Here is a 24,971-nt window from a genome sequence, read left to right on the forward strand (position 1 = left end):
CTTCAAAAATACAATCTCCTGCCGCAAGATAGAGAACTGTCTACAGATTAGACAACAACTAAACCTCCAAAAAGTGGAACGCGAAACAAATGCATAGCAACTATTACACTGAACTAAGTCTGCCATTCCAATGAGATCAATTATTTAAACCAAACGAATCTTAACTTTTTATTTATCCTCCTGAATACCTCAGATTACCTCCAGTTTATCTCCAGAATATCTCCAACCACACACACACTTAGAAGCAACACTCTCCAGAATATCTCCAACCACACACACACTTAGAAGCAACACTCTCCAGAATATATCCAACCACAGACACTTAGAAGCAACACTTAGAAGAAGCAACCAAGCTCTATTAGCCAAGCTAATGACAACAGCCCTTATATACTCCTAAAATCACCTCCCACTGGGAATGTTTAACACCTGGGTAGGCCTCTGCTTATTAGCAAACAATAGCTAATTTACACAGCAATCAATAGCAAGTAGCTACCTAATCCAATCAAATGCCTACATATACACATACATACATATACACTCTCATACATACAAACACTGGCATACATACATAGGCTGGCATACATACACTGGCTGGCATACACACACACACACTGGCATACATACACTGGCATAAACACACACTGGCATGCATACATATATACGTACACTGGCATACACACATACACTGGCATACACACATACACTGGCATACACACACACACTGGCATACACACACACACACTGGCATGCATACATACATACACTGACATACACACATAGGCATACACTGGCATACATACATACATACACTGGCATACACACACCTCATTTTCAGCCACCCTCCTCTCTTACTTACCATTTTGACGCAGGATGATGGCTGGGGATGATGTGAGTCAGCTTCCTCTCCTCGCGGCCTCTCTCTCCTCCTTCCCGCGCGGAGTAAACAGGGAGGAAGTGACCAGACGTCACTTCCTCCCAGCAGCACTTGCTTCCGGATGCTTTTTTTTATTTTATTTTTTTAAAGGGGCCCCTGAAAATAATAGGGCCCATTGGGTGGCCCTAAATGCTTGGGCCACCTGATGGGCCCCATCAGCGTGTGGGCCCCGGTGCAGATGCACCGGCGGCAGTTAAGCTGATACACGTGGGGCCCGGGCGGTCACGGTTGTCATGCCCTGATGGCGGCCCTGTGAGTAAGTAGCATTCTCAAGATTTTAGACATATCAAGCCAGTTCATATGTAACAACACCTCTTTTGGTGTCCAATTTAATTCTATTCTATTTAATTCTATTTCAGATATGGTGCTGATAGTCAGGCATTCTCCCTTGCCATGGTATTTTGTATCAATTTGCAACTCTCTGTATTTCTCCTTGTCCCCAAACCAGCTGGCGAGGAGCCCCAATGAATGATACAAGACAAGGTTCAAAGTGACTTCTGAGCCTTTAATGAGCCGTGTAACAAGTTAAATACAGCAGGAAACAGGGGTGGTCGTTACAAGCATTATCCAATCTTAATAAAATAATGTATCTTATCTTAACATCTTAACCTATAGCAAGCTTGCAGGTGTATCTTCATGTTCAGGCCTTGCTCAAACCTAAATTTCACTATAACTACGCACTTCAAATTAATATGCATGCGCACTATGAATTAAAGTACACGTACTAAGCATTAAATATATTTACTTCGCAGTTCTAAATTACATATTACTATGCCGTTATGATCAAAGGGAGAAAAACAGGAAACAAGGCCAACAGACAGAAACATACAGGATATAACACCTATTACTTGTTACATGATGTTCTACAGCTCTTAATTGTCTGAGGGGAATATTTACTAAGCATTGGATATAGATAAACTATACTATTTCAAATAGCTGACAGAAAATAATTTTACCCACTCCTCTCTTTCTACCCTGATTCCCAGATCTTTTTCCCACCTAAGTATGGCTGGGATTTTTGGGGTATCTATGTTTGCCATCAGCTCCGTTGATTTCAATATTATTTTTTCAATTCTTGTGTAATTAAATAGTTTTCTATTTTAGAAATTATAGTTGTATGTTCCTGAACTAAATATTTATTAAGAATATTTTTAACTCTTAAATAACTGAAGATCTGGGAATTAGGAAGATCATATTCTTCACTTAATTTTGCAAAAGGTTTACCGTATATACTCGTGTATAAGTCGATCTCATGTATAAGTCGAGTGCAGTTTTGTGACCAACAATTGTGAAATATGCTATGCCTCGTGGATAAGTCGAGGGTAAAACTTGGGGCTATGAAATTCTGTGATTTTTATAATTATATACACACACACTCATACAAACACACACGCACTCTGCATTATATACACACACACTCATACAAACACACACGCACTCTGCATTATATACACACACACTCATACAAACACACACGCACTCTGCATTATATACACACACACTCATACAAACACACACGCACTCTGCATTATATACACACACACTCATACAAACACACACTCTGTATTATATAAACACTGTGTGTTTGTGTGAATGCAGAGTGTGTGTTTGTATGAGTGTGTGTGTATATAATGCAGAGTGTGTGTGTAGTGTGTGGGGGGAGGGCATTTTTATTATTTTAAATTTTTTTATTTAAATATTCAAATTTTTTTATTTTAAGATTATAATTATTTTTTATTTTAATATTTTTTTATTACATTTTTCCATTTTATTTTATTATTATTTTTGTATTATTTAAAAAAAAAATTGTCCCTGGTGGTCCAGTGGTGTGTACTGTGCAGGAGGGGGGCTGGCAGGAAGCGTTTACTTATCTTTCCTGCAACTCCTGTCAGCTCCCTTCTCCTGCGTTCCGGTCAGCTCCCCTGTAAGTCTTGCGGTCTGCATGCCGCGCGGAGCGTTGCCACGGTAACCTGTGGGAAAGCTCTGACTCCGCGGCTCTTGCGAGATTTACAGGGGAGCTGACCAGAATGCAGGAGAATGGAGCTGCAGGAAAGGTAAGTAAACGCTTCCTGTCAGCCCCCAACAGGACCGCCGGGCTTGTAATGAGCCCGGCGGTCCTAGTCTGTATTATGGCAATGTAAGTTGCCATAATACAGACATTGACTCAAGTATAAGTCGAGTGGGGGTTTTTCAGCACAAAAAATGTGCGGAAAAACTAGACTTATACTCGAGTATATATGGTAATTTGACCTCTATCAACAAGATCAAATATATATTCAATTCCTTTTTGTTTCCATAATTTAAAATCTAAATCTTGGGTTCGGTTGATAATTGTAGAATATCAATTTTCAGTGTTGTAATTAACTTTGAGGTAATTATTTTTTAAAATGTAAATCCATGTTTTGATTGTTTGACTTAAAATGTTGTTCTTATATCTTAGATTTAATATTAACTGTTTTTCTTTTATATTCCATATAATTAAAGATATATCTATACCTCCTATAGCATTTTCTCAAATTCTTGCCATCCATCTAATTCTGGAGAAAAATTAGCATTCTGTAAATACGAGTTAACATGCTAGCTTAATACAGTTTTCTTATGTCTGGGAAACCAAGACCTCCTTTGTTTTTTGTTTTTTTTTAAGGATAACACTTTCTGGTTTATTCCTGGTGTCTTTTCTTTCCAGACGAAATCTGCAAAACCTTGTAGATTGTATCATTGTTAACCACATTTTAGGAATTGATAAAGGGATCATTTGAAATAAATATGACCATCTAAGAAGAATATATGAATTGACTAAATTTATTTGCCCCCACCAGGAGAGCTCCACTTTCCTCCATTCTTTTAATAAATGTTTTTTGGATTTCAATAGTTCTATGAAATTTAATTCCATCAGATCATTTAAATGTTTTGTAATTTTAATATCCAGATATTGAAAACTATATTTTATCCATGTAAAATTATATTGACTTTTTATTAGATTTTTCATATCTGGGTCTATATTTTTAGGTAGAATTGTTGATTTTTGTATATTAATTTTATAATTTGACACTTTACTAAAAGTGGAGATCTCCTCCATGAGGATTATTAGAGATTGCTTTAGGTTTGTTAGTGTCAAATGGACATCGTCTGCATATAGATTTATTTTATATTGTTTGTGATTCATTGAAAAGCCTTACATTTTTTGATTCCCTCTGATTTTCATTGCTAATGGTACAATAGATAAGACATAGAGGATTGGAGAAAGTAGGCATCCCTGTCTAGTTCCTTTGTTCAAAGTGAACCAATCTGATAAAATACCGTGTCCAACAGTTCTTGCTGATGGGGAATAATACATAGACATAATTCCTTCATACATCCAACCCTCCATGCCAAATTATTTTAATGATTGACAGAGTCAGCTGGAAATTTATGAGTAAAACGCTTTTTCAGCGTCAATCGACAGAGTCAGCAGGGATCACCTGTTCTCTGTAATGAATCCATTATATCCAAAAAAACTCCTTATATTTGATTCTGAAAATCTGTTTGGTAGAAAACCTATTTGGTCTGAATGAATCAAAGTTGGTTTTAACCTTTCTGCTAAAATTGAGGCAAATAATTTAATATGAACATACAAATTAAAGGACCACTATAGTGCCAGGAAAACATACTCGTTTTCCTGGGACTATAGTGCCCTGAGGGTGCCCCCACCCTCAGGGTCCCCCTCCCGCCGGGCTCTGGTGTGAGGAAGGGGTTAAACTTACCTCTTTCTCCAGCGCCGGGCGGGGAGCTCTACTCCTCCTCTCCGCCTCCGATCCTCCCTTTCGGCTGAATGCGCATGCGCGGCAAGAGCTGCGCGCGCATTCAGCCGGTCTCATAGGAAAGCATTTCCTGAAGTGGTCTCTGTGCCTAGAGTGGTCCTTTAACTATGTTTATGTATATATATTCTTATTTATACTCTTTTTGAATGGATTCCTATATAACGCAAAATATGCTTACGGGACGTACAAGCACAGAGGATCACGGGCGCTGTAGTTCCGAACTAAAACCCGGAAGTGACGTATCGCCAATATTGGAGATTTCACAGCATGGTAATTAACAAACTGAAGACAGATGATCACGAAGGAGGCAACAGATCAAGGTATGCAGCGATTGGAGGAGCGGCTCAACGGGTGGACCGGAAACACCTTCATAATCACAGAACCCGGAACAGGAAGGACAACCAATTGAGAAAGCCTATTCACATAGGAGAAATGCATCTAGGAGGATCCAAGAATACTTATCACATTTTATATTTTTTTGTTTTATCTATCTACATTTGTATTTTAATTGTATTTGTATTTTTCCAATAAAAGCACAACGTGCATTCAAAGAAACAGATCCAGCTTCCATATTACCGGGCATCTAAGGGGAAGTGTCACCCAGAAAAGACACAAATACTTTTGTACTCAAAGCCAGTCTGGAAGGCTCTCCATCAAGTGAGCACACCTATGCATGTGTTATAGCTCACTACACTTTGAATGTCTCTCTTCATTTTCTTCTTTGTTATATATATTATACTGAGGAGATATCCACACACTCAGAAGACCAAGAGGGGTTGTATGTTACCCTAAAACATACCTGCTATAAAGTTTAGAGCAGGGGTCCTCAAACTCTGGCCCCCCAGATGTTGCTGAACTATAACTCCCATGATTATTTGAAATACATAGATAGCCAGATAATCATGGGAATTGTAGTTCAGCAACATCTGGGGGGCCGCAGTTTGAGGACCCATGGTTTAGAGCCTGTCTCTAACCCAGACCTGGGGCTGGAGAGGTACCAGACCCCGGAATGAAGCCATCTCGGGCTGGACACAGGACAAACCACTCAAGGGCATCGGCTGAAGTTAAGAGGCAAAAACCCAGAGACACTGGTCACAGACACCCGCATATGAACTGCACCCACCCTACAACTGTCATTTTGTGTACCCGTAAGGTAGACCAGCATAGCACAATCATCCAAGGTCAAAAACATCGTCTGTCCAACCAGACCATGCCAGGAACTCAACACTAATCTTAACAATCCCGTTACCCATGACTGTCTTCCATGCATGGTTTTATGTGTTTATGTGTAAGGTTATAACTCTAAAAATGTGCATGTTCAACTAATTGCCACTTCATATGTTAGCTTTGTATTACGCCAATTGTAACAAGGCTGAGACAATGCAGCCGCCCATCCCATGTGTTCCCTATTAAGGGTTAATAATGTATAGGGATGTATATAAAAAATACCCCTTTCTGTCTCATTAGAGATTTTTGCCAGAGGCTCAAGGAAGCAAGGTGAATGGTTAGAGTTAGGACCCACCTAGGGGGGTCTGCCTTGATGTGGCAGGTGGGCTCAACCTCTCATGGCCATTGGAGGTAACTAAAAGACCTCCATTTGCTTTAAAAATACATAGGGATAAAGGAGAGAGCGCAAGTAACATGTTTTTCTTTGGTTATTACGCCAATTGTGCCTACTGCTATTGTGGTAAGACGCAACTGTATGTTTATCTCTGCACAGCAAAAACACTAAATAAAATAAATAAATTAAATAAATAAATAAATGTATTGTAAAAGATGTTACTAAGACCATCGGATCCTGGTGTCTTTTGAAGCTGTAATTTAGACCAATATAAGACCTGTCATACCTCCTTGCGGCTCACGCTGCTCCGTTCCCACCGTCCGTTCTGCTCCTCCAGGCGCTGCTATCATCCGACCGACAACGCGTGTGTGACAGGGATACACGCGCGGCTTACCTCTTCTCTGTTAAAGCGATACTAACATAATTTCAGGTTATCTGGTAACCTTTTTATATACTATCCTATTCTCTTCCCTAGCCTATCAGATCTCTCTTAGCCCTATTTATACCTCCCTCCTACATCACTTCCTTGCCCTGTCGTGGTCTATTGTAGCCCGAGAGTGCGTTCTGTCTACTTGTGTTTTCTTGGTATCTGACTTCGACTTGTCTCTAGTTATCCGTATTTCTTGCTTCCCTGACCCTTGGCTTGGTTTATCGTTTGTTCTTTCTTCCTTCTACCCTGACCTTGGCTTGTCTGACTATTCTGTTTTCTCTCCTTACTACTTCACGTTAAGTCCGGCCACTTTAAGGACCGGTAATACGTCTAGCTTGAGTTGCCTGTTTAGTCCTATAATTAGCGTGTTGGGTGAACGTAACCTTGACACTATCCAATTTAGTTAGATTAATATAAGACCTTTCCTGGACCTATGTGGTACTAGCAGAGCCTGAAGACTCCTGATGTGTGAAAAGCTCCATCACTTCCAAAGTGAGAAGATGTTTTTCCACTGCCAAAGGTATGGGGGGAGCAATGAAACCTGTAGTGTGCCCCAGTCCTAGGGGCGAGCTCTATGCTGTTATTAAGTAAATGGTAAAGACTCCATTGGGATCACACAAAATCAGAATATGTATATAAAAAAAGTTTGTGTTTTTTTTATCGAAAAAAGTCAAATTTTAGGTGTAATTACAGAAGATGCAATTCTGAGACAGTGCTCCCCAGGGTGCTGCTTTGGGACATTAATGTTCCACAACCAGTGAACAGCTGTAACTCTCAGGCAAGGGCCTCAAGAGGTTTGAGAAATGAAAGGGAATCCTCCAAGAAGGTTTGTTGTGATGACTTCCTCCACCTTGTCCTTTAGATCCGGTCGTAGCTCTGCCTCCTCTGATATCACTCGACAGGGTTGGCTAATGCGAATAAGAAAAGCATTGAATCAAGACGTCCACCTCCTCTGACGTAATTCGATGGGGGGGCTAATGTGCATGCACAGGAAGCGCCACAAGCGCATTAGGCCCCCCCTTTAGGAAAGCATTCGATTTCACTGACGCCGGATATCCTCATGCTGTGTGTGAGGATGTCCAGCGTCATTTAGGTGACCCAGAAAACTCTGAGTGTCTGTCTGGCAGACAACCACTAGAGGCCGTCTTAGTTCTGCAATGTAAAGCGCAATGTTTTATACAGGACTAAGGGAGACAGGGACACTGTACCCAGACCACTTCAATGAGAAGAAGTCGTCTGGGTGAATTAGGTGTCCCTTTAAATATAAAGATTTTACTAGTGTTTTCGTACTGTCGACCTGTATTTTCCATGAATTTCTCACTGCAGGGTCATTTGTTTTCTTTCAAACCTTTAAAATAATATTCAAAACATAAGAATATTCAATAGTAGATCTAGAAATATGTATATCGTTTTTTCCCATGGGCAGTTTCATGAAAAAATGAAAAACATCATAGAAGACAGGATACACTTAACCCCTTAAGGACACATGACGTGTGAGACACGTCATGATTCCCTTTTATTCCAGAAGTTTGGTCCTTAAGGGGTTAAAGTGGCACTCTAAGCACTATAACCAATACAGACGTATGGGGCTAGGGGCTTGTTGGCACCATAATCACTACAGTCTAGAATTCCCTTGCATTCCATTTGTGAACAACATTTTAATAATCTTAGTCAGATAATCATAAAAATAAAAAAAAAAGTTTCTTTGCATCAGCCTTTGTTTGTAAAAAACGCTATTCTTTTTTTACATTTTTAGTGCTGTGAAGAACATGCACTGGATGGCAGGAGGAACATATACTGGAGAAGCATTAGACTTGGCCAAGCAAACAATGGAAGAATCGGTACTAACCCACAAAGTAGCTGTAGTGCTGACGGATGGCAGATCTGATGCACGAGACCGCAAATCCCTGGCTTCACTTTGCACAGTACCCAACATGAATGTAAGTCATTTGGAAAGTCTGTCTGTTGGAGTTATTCAATAACTATGACTTGTTGACAATTCACCAAAAAAAGCAATATGGGTCGAACTAGACAAATTCTCCAAATCAGTTTTTTTCCATTTCAGCTAGTCTATAGTCTAATTTATAACAATATTGAAAATAGGCTGCAAAGCACTAAATCAGAGCTCCCCTACATGCCAGCTCCTGATACCATGCCTACACCTAGTGCATTACAAAATGAAATTAAACTAAACTCCCTTTTGCCCTCCGTATGAAATGCCACATTCTCTGCTGCCATCATACACTTCATATTCCTTTTCTGTTTACACACTCAGAATCTTCACAGATATAACTCAAAATTAATTTTACATTTAAGGCCAAAGTAGCCTGACTGACAGCATAGCTGGTTTAGAGACTTTGTTGCACTGACTGCAGGTCAATGTATGCAGTAAAAATGACATTGTGCACATTGCACTTTATTGGTTTGTTTATTAGCATTTGCGACTGAGGTTTGCACTTTAATATATAACACGCGACACGTAAAAAATAAAATGTATGTTCCTTTGATGTGGCACTTTACAGGAAGGCCACATTAATGTTTTGTAGTAGCTAATATTTCTAGATAAAAACCAATCAAAATACAAAGTCCCAGTGGGTCCAATAGATAATATGTGAAACTCTAACACCTAGGTTGGGTTCCCTTAACCGACACCAACAAATATAAACAAGGTGGAGTGTCTTACATATAGTTATGAATGCTTTAGTCTTTAAGGGATGTAGTCCTATAATTGAAACAAGGAAAACAAACACTAGCGCAATATTGTCTGAACATAAAAATAAAGTGAAAAAAAATAGGAGTTTATACTCACAAGTGTCGAGCCAGTAAGTGATGGCTCAATCTATAAGCGTTGTGGGATTTTTCAGGGTCCCACTCCCTCTTCTGTATGTTGTAAGATTAAACGATCCTTGGTTGTAGTCACCACTCCAGTGATTTACAAAGTGCTTTATTTGGCAAACTCTGCATAAAAGTATTAAAACAATAAATGATAAAATATAAAGTCCTTACAGTTTAGTGGTAAGTCCTTCTTAAATAGATAATAGATAATATTTCTAGATACAAATTTTTTCTTATCTCACAAATGCAGATTTTTTTTTCCAGTCACATGTGAAAGGTATTTCTTTTATGCAGTTATGTCATAACGGGGTTACTCCAAGCACCATGACCAGTTCAGTGATTTGAGTTGCGGGCTGGCTAATGTCAATTCTGTCTAAATTTAATTTTACAGACTGTCAATCAATGGCTGAGAGCATACATTCGACAGTGACGGCAGCTTCACCAGACCACAAGGGAGCATCGGAGCCCAGGCAGGGACCAAGGTGAGGGGGCAAAACGTTGCTAAACAGTTTCCCCCCTTACCAGGGAACTGGACCAGGGTACTCCTGCTATTATACCCACTACAGCATGATTTAGTGGTTATGGTTGGAGTAACCATTTTATTATATATCTTACACACATTGTTATACATTATAATATATAATACTATTACATACATAGTTGTCTAATATTATATTAAAGGAGCACTATAGGGTCAGGAATACATGTTTGTGTTCCTGACCCTATAGTGCTCCTTTAATATAATATTAGACAACTATAGTGTTAAAACCATCATCTAGCCCCCTTGACTCCTTTTGCCTCCCTAAAGATAGTACAATCTTACTTGTATAGTAGTCTGAAGCTGCTGCCTCTGCCTGTGAACTTTCTCTGACCTCTGACATCATCAGAAGTGGTAGCCTGATCCAATCACAATGCTTCCCCATAGGATTGGCTGAGACTGACAAGGGGGCAGAGCAGCACAATTCAAGCACAGCCCTGGCCAATCAGCATCTCCTCATAGAGATGAATTGAATCAATGAATCTCTATAAGGAAAATTCAGTGTCTGCATGCAGAGAGTGGAGACACTGAATGTTTGGATGCATTTTAGGCAGCCATGACCCAGGAAGGATCTCTAACAGCCATCTGAGGAGTGGTCAGTGAAGTTATCACTAGCCTGTAATGTACACTGCATTTTCTCTTTAAATACAGTGTTTACAGCAAAAAGCCTGAAGGTAATGATTCTACACACCAGAACAAATTCAATATGCTAAAGTTGTTCTGGTGACTATAGTGTCCCTTTAATATTGTGATGGAGTTGTGGACCACATGAGGGTCTCTCTGTCACTTTGTCTGCCTCCAGTTCACCTTGGCATTAGCATAGCAGTCATTATAGCCCTCATCCCTAGGCTCAGTGAGGGTAAAACAAGCAAGGGTTAATTAACACAACACACACCTATTTATACTGTTTACAACAGTGGCTTAACTACCACGGTCGCAGGGCTTGCAGCGGCGACCAGTCCATCACTCCAGGTGGCCAACCGCTACTACGGGTGCTGTGACCGTGGGCTGCCGGCATACCTTAAGGGCTGGTGCACTGCAGCGAGGGGTGCGATGTGCTGTGCTGCTCCCTTCCTGCCCTGAGAGAGCACTTCCTGTCAGACGAGTACCACGACCGCGGCAAACAGCAACACGAAGGGTGGGGTAAGACACAGAGGCAGCTCTCTAATTAGGCGGTTTAGGCGGCCGCCTAAGGCCTCGCGCTGGCGGGGGCCTCGCGGCCGCCTAAACCGCCTGTTGGCAGAGTGCGTCAGGTCCTCGGTCAGTGACCGAGGACCTGACACCAGGAGGGGGCCCGGCGGCTTGCCCGGTATGCCGCCGGGTGCGAGGCCTCTCCTGGCTGCCAGGCCGGCCACCGCAGACACTGGTCTGCAGCTCCGCAGTGTGCAGAGCTGCAGACCATGTGACTCGCGAGAATTGGCCAATCAGAACGTTGCCGCGGGTTACCACGGCAACGCTCTGAAATCTCGCGAGATTACACGGTCTGCAGCTCTGCGGAGCTGCAGACCGGGAGCAGTGGCCACCGGACCACCAGGGAGCCCACTGGACCACCAGGGAAAGGTAGGCTCTCCCTCCCCATCACCCCCAACCACACTCAGGCTCACCCCCGACCACCATCACCCCCACCACCCTCAGCCTCACCCCCACCACCCTCAGCCTCACCCCCCACCATCACCCCCCACCACCCTCAGCCTCACCACCATCACCCCCACCACCCTCAGCCTCACCACCATCACCCCCCACCACCCTCAGCCTCACCACCACCACCCTCAGCCTCACCCCCCACCATCACCCCCACCACCCTCAGCCTCACCCCCCACCATCACCCCCACCACCCTCAGCCTCACCCCCCACCATCACCCCCACCACCCTCAGCCTCACCCCCCACCATCACCCCCCACCACCCTCAGCTTACCCCCCCACCAACCTCAGCTTCACCCCCCACCACCCTCAGCCTCACCCCCCACCATCACCCCCACCACCCTCAGCTTCACCCCCCACCACCCTCAGCCTCACCACCCACCATCACCCCCACCACCCTCAGCTTCACCCCCCACCACCATCACCCCCACCACCCTCAGCCTCACCCCCACCACCATCACACCACCCTCAGCCTCACCCCCGCCACCATCACCCCCACCACCCTCAGCCTCACCCCCCACCATCACCCCCCACCACCCTCAGCTTACCCCCCCACCATCACCCCCACCACCCTCAGCTTCACCCCCCACCACCCTCAGCCTCACCCCCCACCATCACCCCCACCACCATCACCCCCACCACCCTCAGCTTGACCCCCCAACACCCTCAGCCTCACCACCCCTAGCCCCCACCACCCTCACCATCACCCCCCACCACCCCTAGCCCCCACCACCCTCACCACTACCCCACCACCCTCAGCATCACCCCCCTCAGTCTCACCCCCAGCCCCCCTCAGCCTCACCCCCCACCACCCTCAGCCTCACCTCCCACCACCCTCAGCCTCACTACCCCTAGCCACCACCACCCTCAGCCTCACCCCCCACCACCCTCACCATCACCCCCCTCACCATCACCCCCCACCACCCCTAGCCCCCACCACCCTCAGCATCACCCCACTCAGCCTCACCCCCACCACCTTCAGCATCACCCCCCTCACCACTACCCCCACCACCCTCAGCATCACCCCCCTCAGTCTCACCCCCAGCCCCCCTCAGCCTCACCCCCCACCACCCTCAGCCTCACTACCCCTAGCCCCCACCACCCTCACCATCACCACCCCCAGCCTCACCACCACCCTCACCATCACCCCCACCACCCCTAGCCCCCACCACCCTCAGCATCACCCCACTCAGCCTCACTCCCACCACCCTCAGCATCACCCCCTCACCATCACCCCCCACCACCCTCACCATCACCCCCCACCACCCCTAGCCCCCACCACCCTCAGCATCACCCCACTCAGCCTCACCCCACCACCTTCAGCATCACCCCCCTCACCACTACCCCCACCACCCTCAGCATCACCCCCCTCAGTCTCACCCCAGCCCCCCTCAGCCTCACCCCCCACCACCCTCAGCCTCACTACCCCTAGCCCCCACCACCCTCACCATCACCACCCCCAGCCTCACCACCACCCTCACCATCACCCCCCACCACCCCTAGCCCCCACCACCCTCAGCATCACCCCACTCAGCCTCACTCCCACCACCCTCAGCATCGACCCCCTCACCATCACCCCCCACCACCCTCAGCCTCACTACCCCTAGCCCCCACCACCCTCAGCCTCACCCCCCCACCACCATCACCATCACCCCCCACCACCCTCAGCCTCACCACCCCTAGCCCCCACCACCCTCAATCTCACCCCCAGCCCCCCTCAGTCTCACCCTCAGCCCCCCTCAGCCTCGCCCCCCACCCCCCCTCAGCATCATCCCCCTCAGCCTCACCCCCACCACCCTCACCCCCTCACCCCCTCACCATCACCCCACCACCCTCAGCATCACCCCTCACCACCCACCACCCTCAGCATCACCCCCCCACCACCCTCAGCCTCACCACCCACCACCCTCAGCCTCACCCCCACCACCCTCAGCATCACACCCCTCACCACCCTCAGCCTCACCACCCCACCACCCTCAGCATCACCACCCCCACCACCCTCAGCATCACCACCCTCAGCATCACCACCCTCAGCATCACCACCCTCAGCATCACCACCCCACCACCCTCAGCATCACCCCCCACCACCACCCTCAGCATCACCCCCCCACCACCACCCTCAGCATCACCCCCCACCACCACCCTCAGCATCACCCCCCTCTCACTCTCACATTATCCCCCCTCTCACTCTCACATTTTCCTCACTCTCACATTATCCCCCCTCTCACTCTCACATTATCCCCCCTCTCACTCTCACATTATCCCCCCTCTCACTCTCACATTACCCCCCTCTCACTCTCACATTACCCCCCTCTCACTCTCACATTACCATTACCCTCCCTCCATCAACCCCCCGCTCCCTCTCACCATCACCCCCCCTCTCCCTCTCACCATCACCCCCCCTCTCCCTCTCACCATCACCCCCCCTCTCCCTCTCACCATCACCCCCCCTCTCCCTCTCACCATCACCCCCCTCTCCCTCTCACCATCACCCCCCCTCTCCCTCTCGCCATCACCCCCCTCTCCCTCTCGCCATCACCCCCCTCTCCCTCTCGCCATCATCCCTCTCGCCATCACCCCCCCTCTCCCTCTCGCCATCACCCCCCTCTCACCATCACCCCCCCTCTTACCATCACCCCCCTCTCCCTCTCGCCATCACCCCCCTCTCCCTCTCGCCATCATCCCTCTCGCCATCACCCCCCCTCTCCCTCTCGCCATCACCCCCCCTCTCCCTCTCGCCATCACCCCCCCCTCTCACCATCACCCCCCCTCCCTCTCACCATCAACCCCCCTCTCACCATCACCCCCACACCATCACCCCCCTCTCACCATCACCCCCTCTCACCATCACCCGCCTCTCCCCCCATCACCCGCCTCTCCCCCCCCCCCATACACACAACACACTTCAAGCAGCTACCCCATACACATAGGGTCCCAGACAAAAACGCAAACATGTTCAGAGACATACATTCACACACACAAGGATACTCTTTGTCAGACACACTCTCAGGCACATACACAGGTAGACAGTGCATCAATGTGTATATGTGACACTTTTTTTTGTTAGTGGGGCCTCATGTTTGCGTTTCGCCTAAGGCCTCATAAAGTCTAGAGCTGCCTCTGGTAAGACACATGGAGGGGCTGCAGGGCAGGGGGGTACCAGTGTCCCCCTTATATCTGATAACTGTGTAGTGACACTAGCTCTTGTAGTATTTTTAGAGGGTTCTGGGACAGGGTCCATAGCCTGTGTAAAGGAGGCTGGCCTCCATGAGCCCCAGGAACGGAGGCATCCATTACAAATTTTATATTTTATGTGTCTCACATGACATTTGTAGTATGTGTTTGATTAACCAACGGAGTAATATACTCATAAAGATTACACAGACAACTCAATTCACCTGATCATAAAGGAAGATATTTATTGCGTATATATTATGACTTTATAGCCTACACACTCATAGAAAATGTTTCCATTGGTTGTTAATGTTTTATCAAACTGCAATGCTGATACAATAATCTGTTCAGACGTTACACCACTCTCACCTAATCTCTTTTTACATTTTAGTAGTTTTAGAAGCTTTTATGTGTTGCACTTAAGCTATGTTGCCTGGCCGCTTTCTATTTTTGAACTTCAACCAGTGAGACAGCTTTTATACATGTTTCACATGCAATAACTACAAATGTTTCCTGGTTACGTCATTGTTCTGGTATGCTGACATGACAGTGGAAATAGTGAGTAAGCAAGTGTGTTATCTCTCCGTTCCACATTTTATTTTAGGGTTGCATCATTATTAAACTGGAAACTGACCTTCTGCTTCAAGTATGTCGAGTCATGGATAATCTTGTTTAGATAAAGACAACGATGTATTAGAAAATGCTAAACCTATTGAATCTCTCAAAAAAGTTATCTAAAAGGATAGGAAATATAAAAAAAACAATTACAGATTTTTCTTTACAAGAAACTGAGAAACAAATGCGGTCCTTAAAACAAACACCTTACAGCTGTAGTAACAAAGCGGGAAAGCTACTTGGAAATTAAAAGCTAACTAAACAACAAGAAGACAACAAACAGGAGAAAAGGAATTATGGTAGAGTGTCCTGAAGAGTGTACGTCCCTTAAAAAAGGGGGGGGGAGGGGGAGGACAGTCGGTGGTACAAATAGTGTGTACCACTTTAAATATAAAACTTAACTTTTAACAATAAAAAAGTAAAACCACAAGAGCACACATTAAGAACACCTATTAGTATAACTTGTCCTAGCTCGTCTCCATTAATATGGAGATAGTGTAATTGCAGGGATTGTTTCAATTCGATAAGTGAACCCGCTACACGTGAAGCGGTACAATAATTTGCCTGGCGGCACAATATTACAGTCTCGAGTACAAAGTAGTATATAACACCCTATTCTCAGAGTATTGTTATGTATTTACTTTTTTAGTATTAAAAGTTAAGTTTTATATTTAAAGTGGTACACACTATTTGTACCACCGACTGTCCTCCCCCCCCCCCTTTTTTTTAAGGGACGTACACTCTCCAGGACACTCTACCATAATTCCTTTTTTCCTGTTTTTTGTCTCTTCTTGTTGTTTAGTTGTTGGTGCAAATATTCTTGCACTAGGGGTTAACCCCCATTCAGGAGATTTTCTACTTTGGTACCTCCTTACCCTTTTCTATTAAACTATTTACAAATTAAAATCCCATATTTTAATTCTGCCCAGAATGTGAAACGTTACAATCCAGAGGATATTGCAGAGGAGTTAGCTTTGTACTATAGTAAACTGTACAACTTAACAGGTGATGTAGAAACATATCTGCCCACACCAGAGGGAATTAATTGTTTTCTGGATGAAGTTCCTTTGTCGGAAATAAATTTGGAGTAAAAAGGTCGTTAAAAATCCCTTTACAGAAGATGAAGTGCGCAAGGCAATCTTAACCCTTCCAAAACAAAAATCACCAGGCTCAGATGGGTTTTCTAATTACCGTATTACTATATTAAAATGGAATCCATTCTAACACCTTACCTTACTGTACTTTTTTTTTTTTTTTTTTTTTTTTTTTGTTGTTGTGCAATGTATTATCACAATTCGCCACGTGAAAACAACATATTTTACATGTTTCAATATAGTACATGAACATTCCTGTAGTAGCGTATGACATGTTATCCATAAGAGAAAAGATAAAAGAAAAACAAAAAAACATCTTTAACAACAAGGTGTGAACCCGAGCCTGTTTGATACGTTCTCTTGTGCCACACTCTGTCTGAGGCACAGAGTATAATATCACCTGATGCAAAGGCAAGGATCACTGTACTTTAAGAAGCCTCAGCACCGTTCCTTATAGGAGAAGGCCCTCGGTGCCGATATGATAAGGAGTGTAAGTGGAGAGAACAGAGAAGAAAAGAATAGAGAATAGGCAAGAACGGGGCTTGGAGGCGCGCGGAAGGCAGCCGCTGAGGAGGGAGGGAGAGGAGGGAAGGGGGAGGAGGGGGGAAGAGGGGCGGCCCCGGGCCCCCCGACCCTTACTGTACTTTTTAATGATATAAAACATTCAGGCAATATACCAAAAGAAATGTTGGAAGCATATGTAGTGATGTTGCCGAAACCAGGGAAACTACCCATTGAGGGTGCAAACTTAAGGCCTATAGCGATTTTCAATAAGGATATAAAACTATATGCCAAATTTGGCTACGCGCATTAAACCCTTATTAGATGACCTTGTTTCCACAGACCAGGTTGGGTTTGTGCTAAATAGACAAGTAGGTGATAACACCAGATATTTTATTGATCTCATTGAATGGGCACATAAGAGTAAACAGCAAAGTGTAATTATGGTACTCGACGGTGAAACAGCTTTTTTTTATCGCTTACATAGGACTTGACTTTGAGCAAGATAGGGTTTCCTATCGAGTTTATGAAAAGCATTTTAGCACTTTACTCAAATCCTTCTGCAAAGGTATTTCATATGTTTTTTTTTATCCAATCCATTTACTATTAAAAAAAAAAAACACAAAAAAACAGTACCCCCCAGGTTGCCATCTTTCACCAATAAATTTTCTTTTAATTTTAGAACCTTTAGTGAGGCACATTAAGCAAAATCTAGATATTTGTGGCTTGACTACACCTGCAGGAGAACAAAAATTTGCCCTATTTGCGGATGATATGTTATTTCTAACTCCCTTCTTTGATCACACTCCTTGAAAGATATGGTCGAGTCTCATATTATAAAAATAATGAAAAAAAACCCCACACTTTTACCTATTGGATTACCAAATCAGGAAGTACAACTTTTAATGAAGATATATACATTTGACTGGCGTAAAACACCTTGTAAGTACTTGGGTATTAACCTCGCTAAAACCAGCAGCTTCCTAATTCAGTAAAACCATAAGAAACTTAAGTATAAATTAGAACAACAAATGGACAAATGGTGGGATAGAAAGGTATGATTATTAGGCTGTGTGAATTCAATAAAGATGATGATTATACCACCTATGCTATATCTTTTCTGCACAATACCTATAGCATTACCCAATAGTATAATAAGAACATTTCAGTTTATTATAAATACCTACATTTGGAAAAAAAGACCTCCACAGATAGCCCATAATTCAGCAACGAAGCCCTATACTTTGGGAGGGCTAGTTATACAATTTATATAAACATATTATAAAGCATCAATACTTACGCAGGGATTAAAAGCTATTTTAAGTTCTAAACCACAAATATGGCTTATTTTGGAAAACGCATGTATGAAACCACATACGGCAGATCGATTTTTGTGGACAACTAAGATACCAACTTCTAGTAAAACGTTAATAATTTCTAGCTCAAGATATATGCTTCAATGTTGGGGAAAAAAATGGGCTCCTACGCTTATGGGTAAGGTTAACCTTTTCTCATTAGCCCCTTTACAGATGTTAACATAACTGTGGATCTTGCAGTGGAATCATGGGTTAGCAAAGGAGCAGATAAAATAAGTCTGATATGTGATGAAAAAGGAATTAAGTCTTTTCCACATCTGAAGGAACAATTCCACTTATTACCTAAAGAATTATTCACGGATCTTAGGCTTAAAAATATTATTATTTTATTAGGCTTATACACAAATAATGTCTCTGATATAACTTCCTTTGGCCATCACTGTATGGGGAAAACAAAAAAGAGTAAACTATTATCTTTGTTATAATGCGTTTTCAGAATTGGGAAATGAGGTTAAACCAAATCATAATTTAAAATGGGAAGAGGAATTGGGTAAAGCTTTCCCTATTTCCCAATGGTTACCGACTAATAAGATAACAAAAATAGCATCCCATAGCTTCTCAGTGGGACGCTTTTTGTAAAATACATATGAGATGGTACTTCGTACTCCTTAGATTGGCTCATATGCATGTTCAGATATCACCGGTATGTTGGAGATGTTTAGGTGAAATAGAGTCCTTGCAACATATTTTTTGGGAGTGTTCTAGGCTAAAACCGTTTAGAAAACTATCCGTAAAATAATAAATAAACTTGAAAAAAAAAAGGGAAAAATTCCTTTTCAGACAAAATGCTACTTACTCCATTTAATCTCTTCTCTATCTGATTTGCCATATAGGGTTGTGATTCTTAATCTTTTGGTGGCTGCGAAAATTAGTATTGCGGCTCAATGGAAATTTGATAGAAGTCTTGGAAAGAGTAGACAACACTTTTCAGTTCGAATTAATAGCTCACTATCTTACTGGTAAAGAACATACTCATACTAAATTGTGGTCTGTTTGGCCAGAGGGGAAAAAAATATATAAAGTATAAAGGAAGGGCAGGGCAGGAAAGAGGAAGGAGTGGGAAGAGATGAGAGAAAGGGAAGGACAGAAAAAGTAAAAGTATATATGAACAGGTGCACATATATCCAGATATATGTAAATACGCATGGGTGTATGTATGAATGAATATATGTATATAAGTAGATATGAACGACAAGCTTGAGTACAAGATGGGTATTGATTTAAAAGGATAAGAGATGGTAGGATTAAGACCAATAAAAATGACAAAGTTAAATTAAGAATATATGACGGGAGATATAGGGATGTGGGGTTCTTTTATAATTTAAATGTATTAATTATTTTTAAAATAAATATAAGTAAAAGGATATGAATACTGAGCTTATATTTTGAGCTATTATGTATTTTTTTTGTTTGTTTGCTTTATTATGTGTTTTTTTTTCTGAACTGGAGATGTGTATTTACAATTATTGCAAAGAGAATAATTAATAAAAAATGAAATATTGAAAAAAAGAAAAATGAAATATTTTACCTTTAAAAATTAATTTTTAAAGTTAAGTGAGATCCTTTAATGTTTTAGATGAAGGACCCCCTAACACCCCATACTTTAAGCATAGAAAATAAAATGCATGTAAAATTACCCATAATGCAGTGCCAGAAGAGTCTTCTCAATTGCCGAATTGGAAAAATTATCCAAGTCTGCTCTATTTGGATAATTGGACCTGGAATTTTAATTGTTCCTTATTCCTTCACCCCAGTAAACACTATTGCAGAATTTATTGGGGTGAATAATGCAGCAAATGCAAGTAAAAAAAAAAATTAAAAATAAATAAAAACTTTCCTGTGCTGCACATTAAGGTTTTGACAATTCCTCATCACTCCTGTGCATCTTATGGAAAAAAATTGTGTACACCAAAATTACAAAATAAATGTAAAAATATAAATTAGCACAGCCAATAGCCATGTCTGTAAATAATCTTGCTATGCCTTCCTTTAACTTACCATTGAAGGATATCAATTTATTTTTGGTAATGGGGCTAGCTAATGGCACTTCAACGGTTACTCCAGGCACCGTAGCCCTGGTTACTTCAGTGTTTTGAAGTGGTCATGTAGCAGGAACCTTGTATGTGCACTGTTTCAGGAAAAAAGTCTCGACACGTTTAGATATTTTATATTGCTATGAGAGGTATAACTCCACCACCGGCAGCTCTCATTAGCCAGCCTGGTTCTACGCTGTCTATTCCATCCGTAGAGGTTCATTCCATTGGTTGAATGCTCGCAGCAAGTGAATGAAAAGCAGAATTGGCATCCGGATTCTGCAACTGGGTCTCCCAGAGGGTAAGAAGTAAACAATTGCAAAAGTTTTTCCCCTTTACCATGTAATAGAACCAGGGTTCTAGCAACACACCTTTTACAGCAGATTTTGTGTTGTTGTGGACTACATTTCCCATTATGCTCAAACAAAATTGTTGGATAGGGTAAATCATTTTAAATACATACTGAATTCTCTTACGATAGCATCTGTGCAAGAATTAATGTGTGAGGAGTAAATTCAGCCTTGCCATAATAGAAAAGATTATTAATGTTATATTTATTAATATATGTTTTATTTTTATTGGATTAGACAATATAAGAATTGCCTTGATCAAATCAATGAATATTTGTTTCCCTCGCTATATAAAGGCTCTCTATTTTGTAAAACAGGTTATTGGAATAGGAGTTGGGGACCTATTTAAAAGAGCTCCTCACACGAAGGTACTGCAGGAAATCACCTGCCAGGGTACAAAAGCACAAGGAATGCAAGTCCTCGTAACGGAATACTATGAATTGTTAGAGGAGACCTTCTTTGAAAATGTCACAAAACATATATGCAAAGGTCAGTTTACTGAAACTGTATCACATTTCAGCTCAATTCATTTCCTTAAAACATTTTGCTGACAATATTGATATATATTTACTTTTTCAGATTCTGCCTGTCCTGATTTCTCTTGTCAAGGTAAGAATACTAATTGATTTTACACATTTACATGAATGCATTCATCCTTTAAAGAGGAACAATCACTTCCCAGTAATTTCAATAATCTTATGTCCTTGAACTGGGGCACCACACGAAAAAAAAAAAATGTTTTCTCTAATAGTGTAGTTTCCAGAAAAGTTATAGCACAATCTTTAAAAGTAAAGGCTGCACCTCTAAAAGAATAGTAGTGTTACGTGTTTCAGATATAAAACAGTTTTTAATAGCATAATGTTTGATTTTACAAGTTAACAATATAAATCTAAATTTACCAATTTCATCTTTTAACTATTTATATAGTTGGGTTGGAAAATTGGATAATCACAATATATTTAAACTTCCCAAGATACCTATGTTTAGCAGTCTAAAAGGCAAAGAACATCTTTTAACCTACCAATAAACTATGATAATTGGCATCTGATTATTATTTGCTGGTTCGATCTTTATTAAGTCCTTGCGGTTTGCTACAAGAGATGTCCTCCTTTTTCATTTGTAAGATAAAAGGCTAGATTTAAATTTTATACCACATTTGTAGCTTCTAATGGTATTACACAGGTAATAGTGGTCTATGGTAATCAAACCAGTTATGCTCTCTAAATGTCTTCTAACTTCATTTTTTTGTATATAGTTTCTTTGTATTTTACACGGATATCCTGCCCATATGCATGTAGCAGAGAACATTTAATTTATGCCCCCTTCCTTCTCCCTGTCATTTAAAAAGTTTGCTGCCCAGGTAAAATGCATTTATTCGGATGTGAAATAGCTTTGAAATTAGATTGCATGTGTTTCAGTGCTTTGATTTAAGTTTCTGTTTAGAAGCTTTGCTTTGTTAGATATTTTTCTGTGCAAGCCATGTTGATTGAAACTTCTTTTATTGCAGTTGAATTTGAAGAACCTACAGATATTGTGTTCCTGCTGGACGGTTCAAGCAGCGTTGGCTACGATAACTTTAAAAAAGTGAAAGAATTTGTTAAAGCAGCAATTACCCATATCCTGTCAGAAGAAATTAACATAAATACAATGCTGAGCGTATTGGTTGTTCAGTATAGCAGTGCTAGCCTGCAGAAGGTAGAAGTCCCATTTACTAGTAAATTAGAGGATGCTGTGTCGGGCCTATCAGGAATCACATATATGGAAGAGTCAACAGACTTACCAGCTGCTTTAAGGTTCCTTACAAACTATCTCAAAACTAATGGACGTCCCAATGTCCTGAGAAAGTTTATTATATTTTCAGACGGCAGATCTTCAGGAATAGCACAAAAGCAAATCACAGCGCAGGCTGCAGCCACATTAAACCCTAGAACCGAACTGTTCGCAATTACTGTAGGGATATTTAATGAGGTGGGAATTTGTCAACTTCTCAGTGGCAAAGAAAGTGATTTTAAATATGATCAAATAGAGAAAAGAGTGTTTCGGGTTTCAGAATACAGCGATTTATTAAAAAGAGTCACCTTGCAAAGCTTCCTGATGAAAATTACATAATCTGCTTCAAAAGGAAGTGAATTCACATTTTAGGTAAAACACTGCTTTTTGTTTTTACATTTCTATTCTTTTATTTTCAGTTTAGTGTCTCCAATGGGAATTCTTCTCTTAACCAATATAGTACAAATGCCAATGGTCCAAAATGGAAATTATGCCCAAATGGAAGGGGATTATGTATATTCTACAACTATTATATGAGATGTAAGACATTGCAATCAGTTACTATGTAATACATTTCACGAAATACAGCTGTATGGTGCAGAAAACAGTCTCTTCCTACATAAGAAAATGCAGCTTTTGAGATAATATTGCAAAGAGGTTAATGCAGAAATGTATGATTTAATGACAACGGAGTAAGTTACATGATTTGGTCAAAGTAAATTTGCACTTCATATGTAAAGCGCTATGGAATTTGCTGGCGCTATATAAATAATAATAATAAAAAACAAATGGTAACTTAACAAAACTGACTTTTTTATTTAGTGAATACACCTTTTGGATATCAGTGACATGACTTGAATTGTTCTGCCATTCTCATTAGGTGAAGGTTTTAATTTGCCTTTAGGAACCAATTCATAAAATAATGGGGTTTGGTTTGCTCAATCTAGATTCTCAACCCAACAAATAGGGTTTGATTTGCTCAGCCTAGATCAGTGGTTCCCAAACTTTTTAGGTCCAAGGCGCCCTTAATATTTGAAATATTTTTTCAAGGCAACCCAAGTCAAAATTTCTAGGTTGTATATCTGTGCAGCACTGTGGCATTTACACGCACTATAGTGTAATGTATAGTGTTAATGTTTGAAGAGGTGCTTGTATATAGTTTAAGTGTTTTAATACAGGGGTGTGTTTGTATGTAATATATCTTTTAAAGGTGGATGTACATTTGTGTGAAGTATTTGTGTTTGAGTGAAGGGGTGTGTTTGTATGTAATATTTGTTAGATTGTACGAGTGTGTTTGTATGTTGTGCTGGTGTTTGACTGCTTGGATGTATGCACATACACTACCACATACATACACAGATATTCATACACATAAATACACACACAAATTCATATAGACCAGGGGATCTCAACCCAGTCCTCAAGGACCCCCTACCAGTCCAGGATTTAGGGATTACCCTGTTGTGTTTAAAGTGTTTGTCCCCCCCCCCCCTTAAAACACCTTAGACACAGCAGGGTAATCCCTAAATCCTGGACAGTTCGGGGGTCCTTGAGGACTGGGTTGAGAACCCCTGATATAGACACTGACACATAGATAAACAGAGACACACACACACATTGATACATGCACACACCATGACCCAGATACACACACTGACATAAAAACACAGATGTGTGCACACACATACACACATGCTGACACAGATGTGTGCACAGACACACACGTGTGCACACACACTGACACTCCAGCCTCCCTCCTGTTAGCTTACTTTGTTTGTCCAGGAGGGTGGCTTGGAGTCCTTCTGCTGCTTGTAGGAGGGGTCTGGAGCTGCTCCTGGAATGCTCCTCTCCCCCCTGCATGAAGCTGGGAGGAAGTGACAGGTTGTCACTTCCTCCCAGCCGGCCGACATTACAGGGGCCTGGTCGTGTCTTAGAGGACCGCAGCACTCAACCTGGCCCCTGTTCAGCAGTTATGTTTCCCCGGTGCTATGATCATAGCACCGGGGAAACATTCTGCGGCAACCTTGTGTGCACATCTGGGGTGCCGCGGAACAGTTTGGGAACTGCTGGTCTAGATTCTCAATCCAATAAATGGGGTTTGATTTGCTCAGGCTATATTCCATGAAACAATGTATTGTTATTGCTAGGTGACTTATCTACACTACACCATAACAAAGGTAGGATGTGTCATTACGTCCTACAAAGTCTATGCTTTAACAACAAGAGGGTGTCATAACATTTTGATGTCAGCATGGTAACACCAGGGAGTACCCAGGTATCAATCGATAACTGAGGCTCCCTTTCCACAACTTGGCCCAT

The 24,971-nt window shown here is 42.3% G+C and overlaps 1 protein-coding gene across 1 annotated transcript in view; it reads left to right on the forward strand.

Moving 5' to 3' along the window:
• The window catches only part of LOC134608929 (collagen alpha-1(VI) chain-like), a 58,509-nt gene extending 35,155 nt beyond the window's left edge, over nucleotides 1-23,354 (forward strand). The window contains exons 3-6 of the mRNA XM_063452182.1: nucleotides 8,482-8,665; nucleotides 21,200-21,371; nucleotides 21,462-21,491; nucleotides 22,390-23,354. Coding sequence (XP_063308252.1) covers nucleotides 8,482-8,665; nucleotides 21,200-21,371; nucleotides 21,462-21,491; nucleotides 22,390-22,991 — 988 coding nt within the window. The 3' untranslated portion in view covers nucleotides 22,992-23,354. The remainder of the gene's footprint in view (nucleotides 1-8,481; nucleotides 8,666-21,199; nucleotides 21,372-21,461; nucleotides 21,492-22,389) is intronic.
• The last annotated feature ends 1,617 nt before the right edge of the window (nucleotides 23,355-24,971 follow it).

The sequence above is a fragment of the Pelobates fuscus genome, chromosome 4, assembly GCF_036172605.1.
Source record: "Pelobates fuscus isolate aPelFus1 chromosome 4, aPelFus1.pri, whole genome shotgun sequence".
Lineage (NCBI taxonomy): Eukaryota > Metazoa > Chordata > Amphibia > Anura > Pelobatidae > Pelobates > Pelobates fuscus.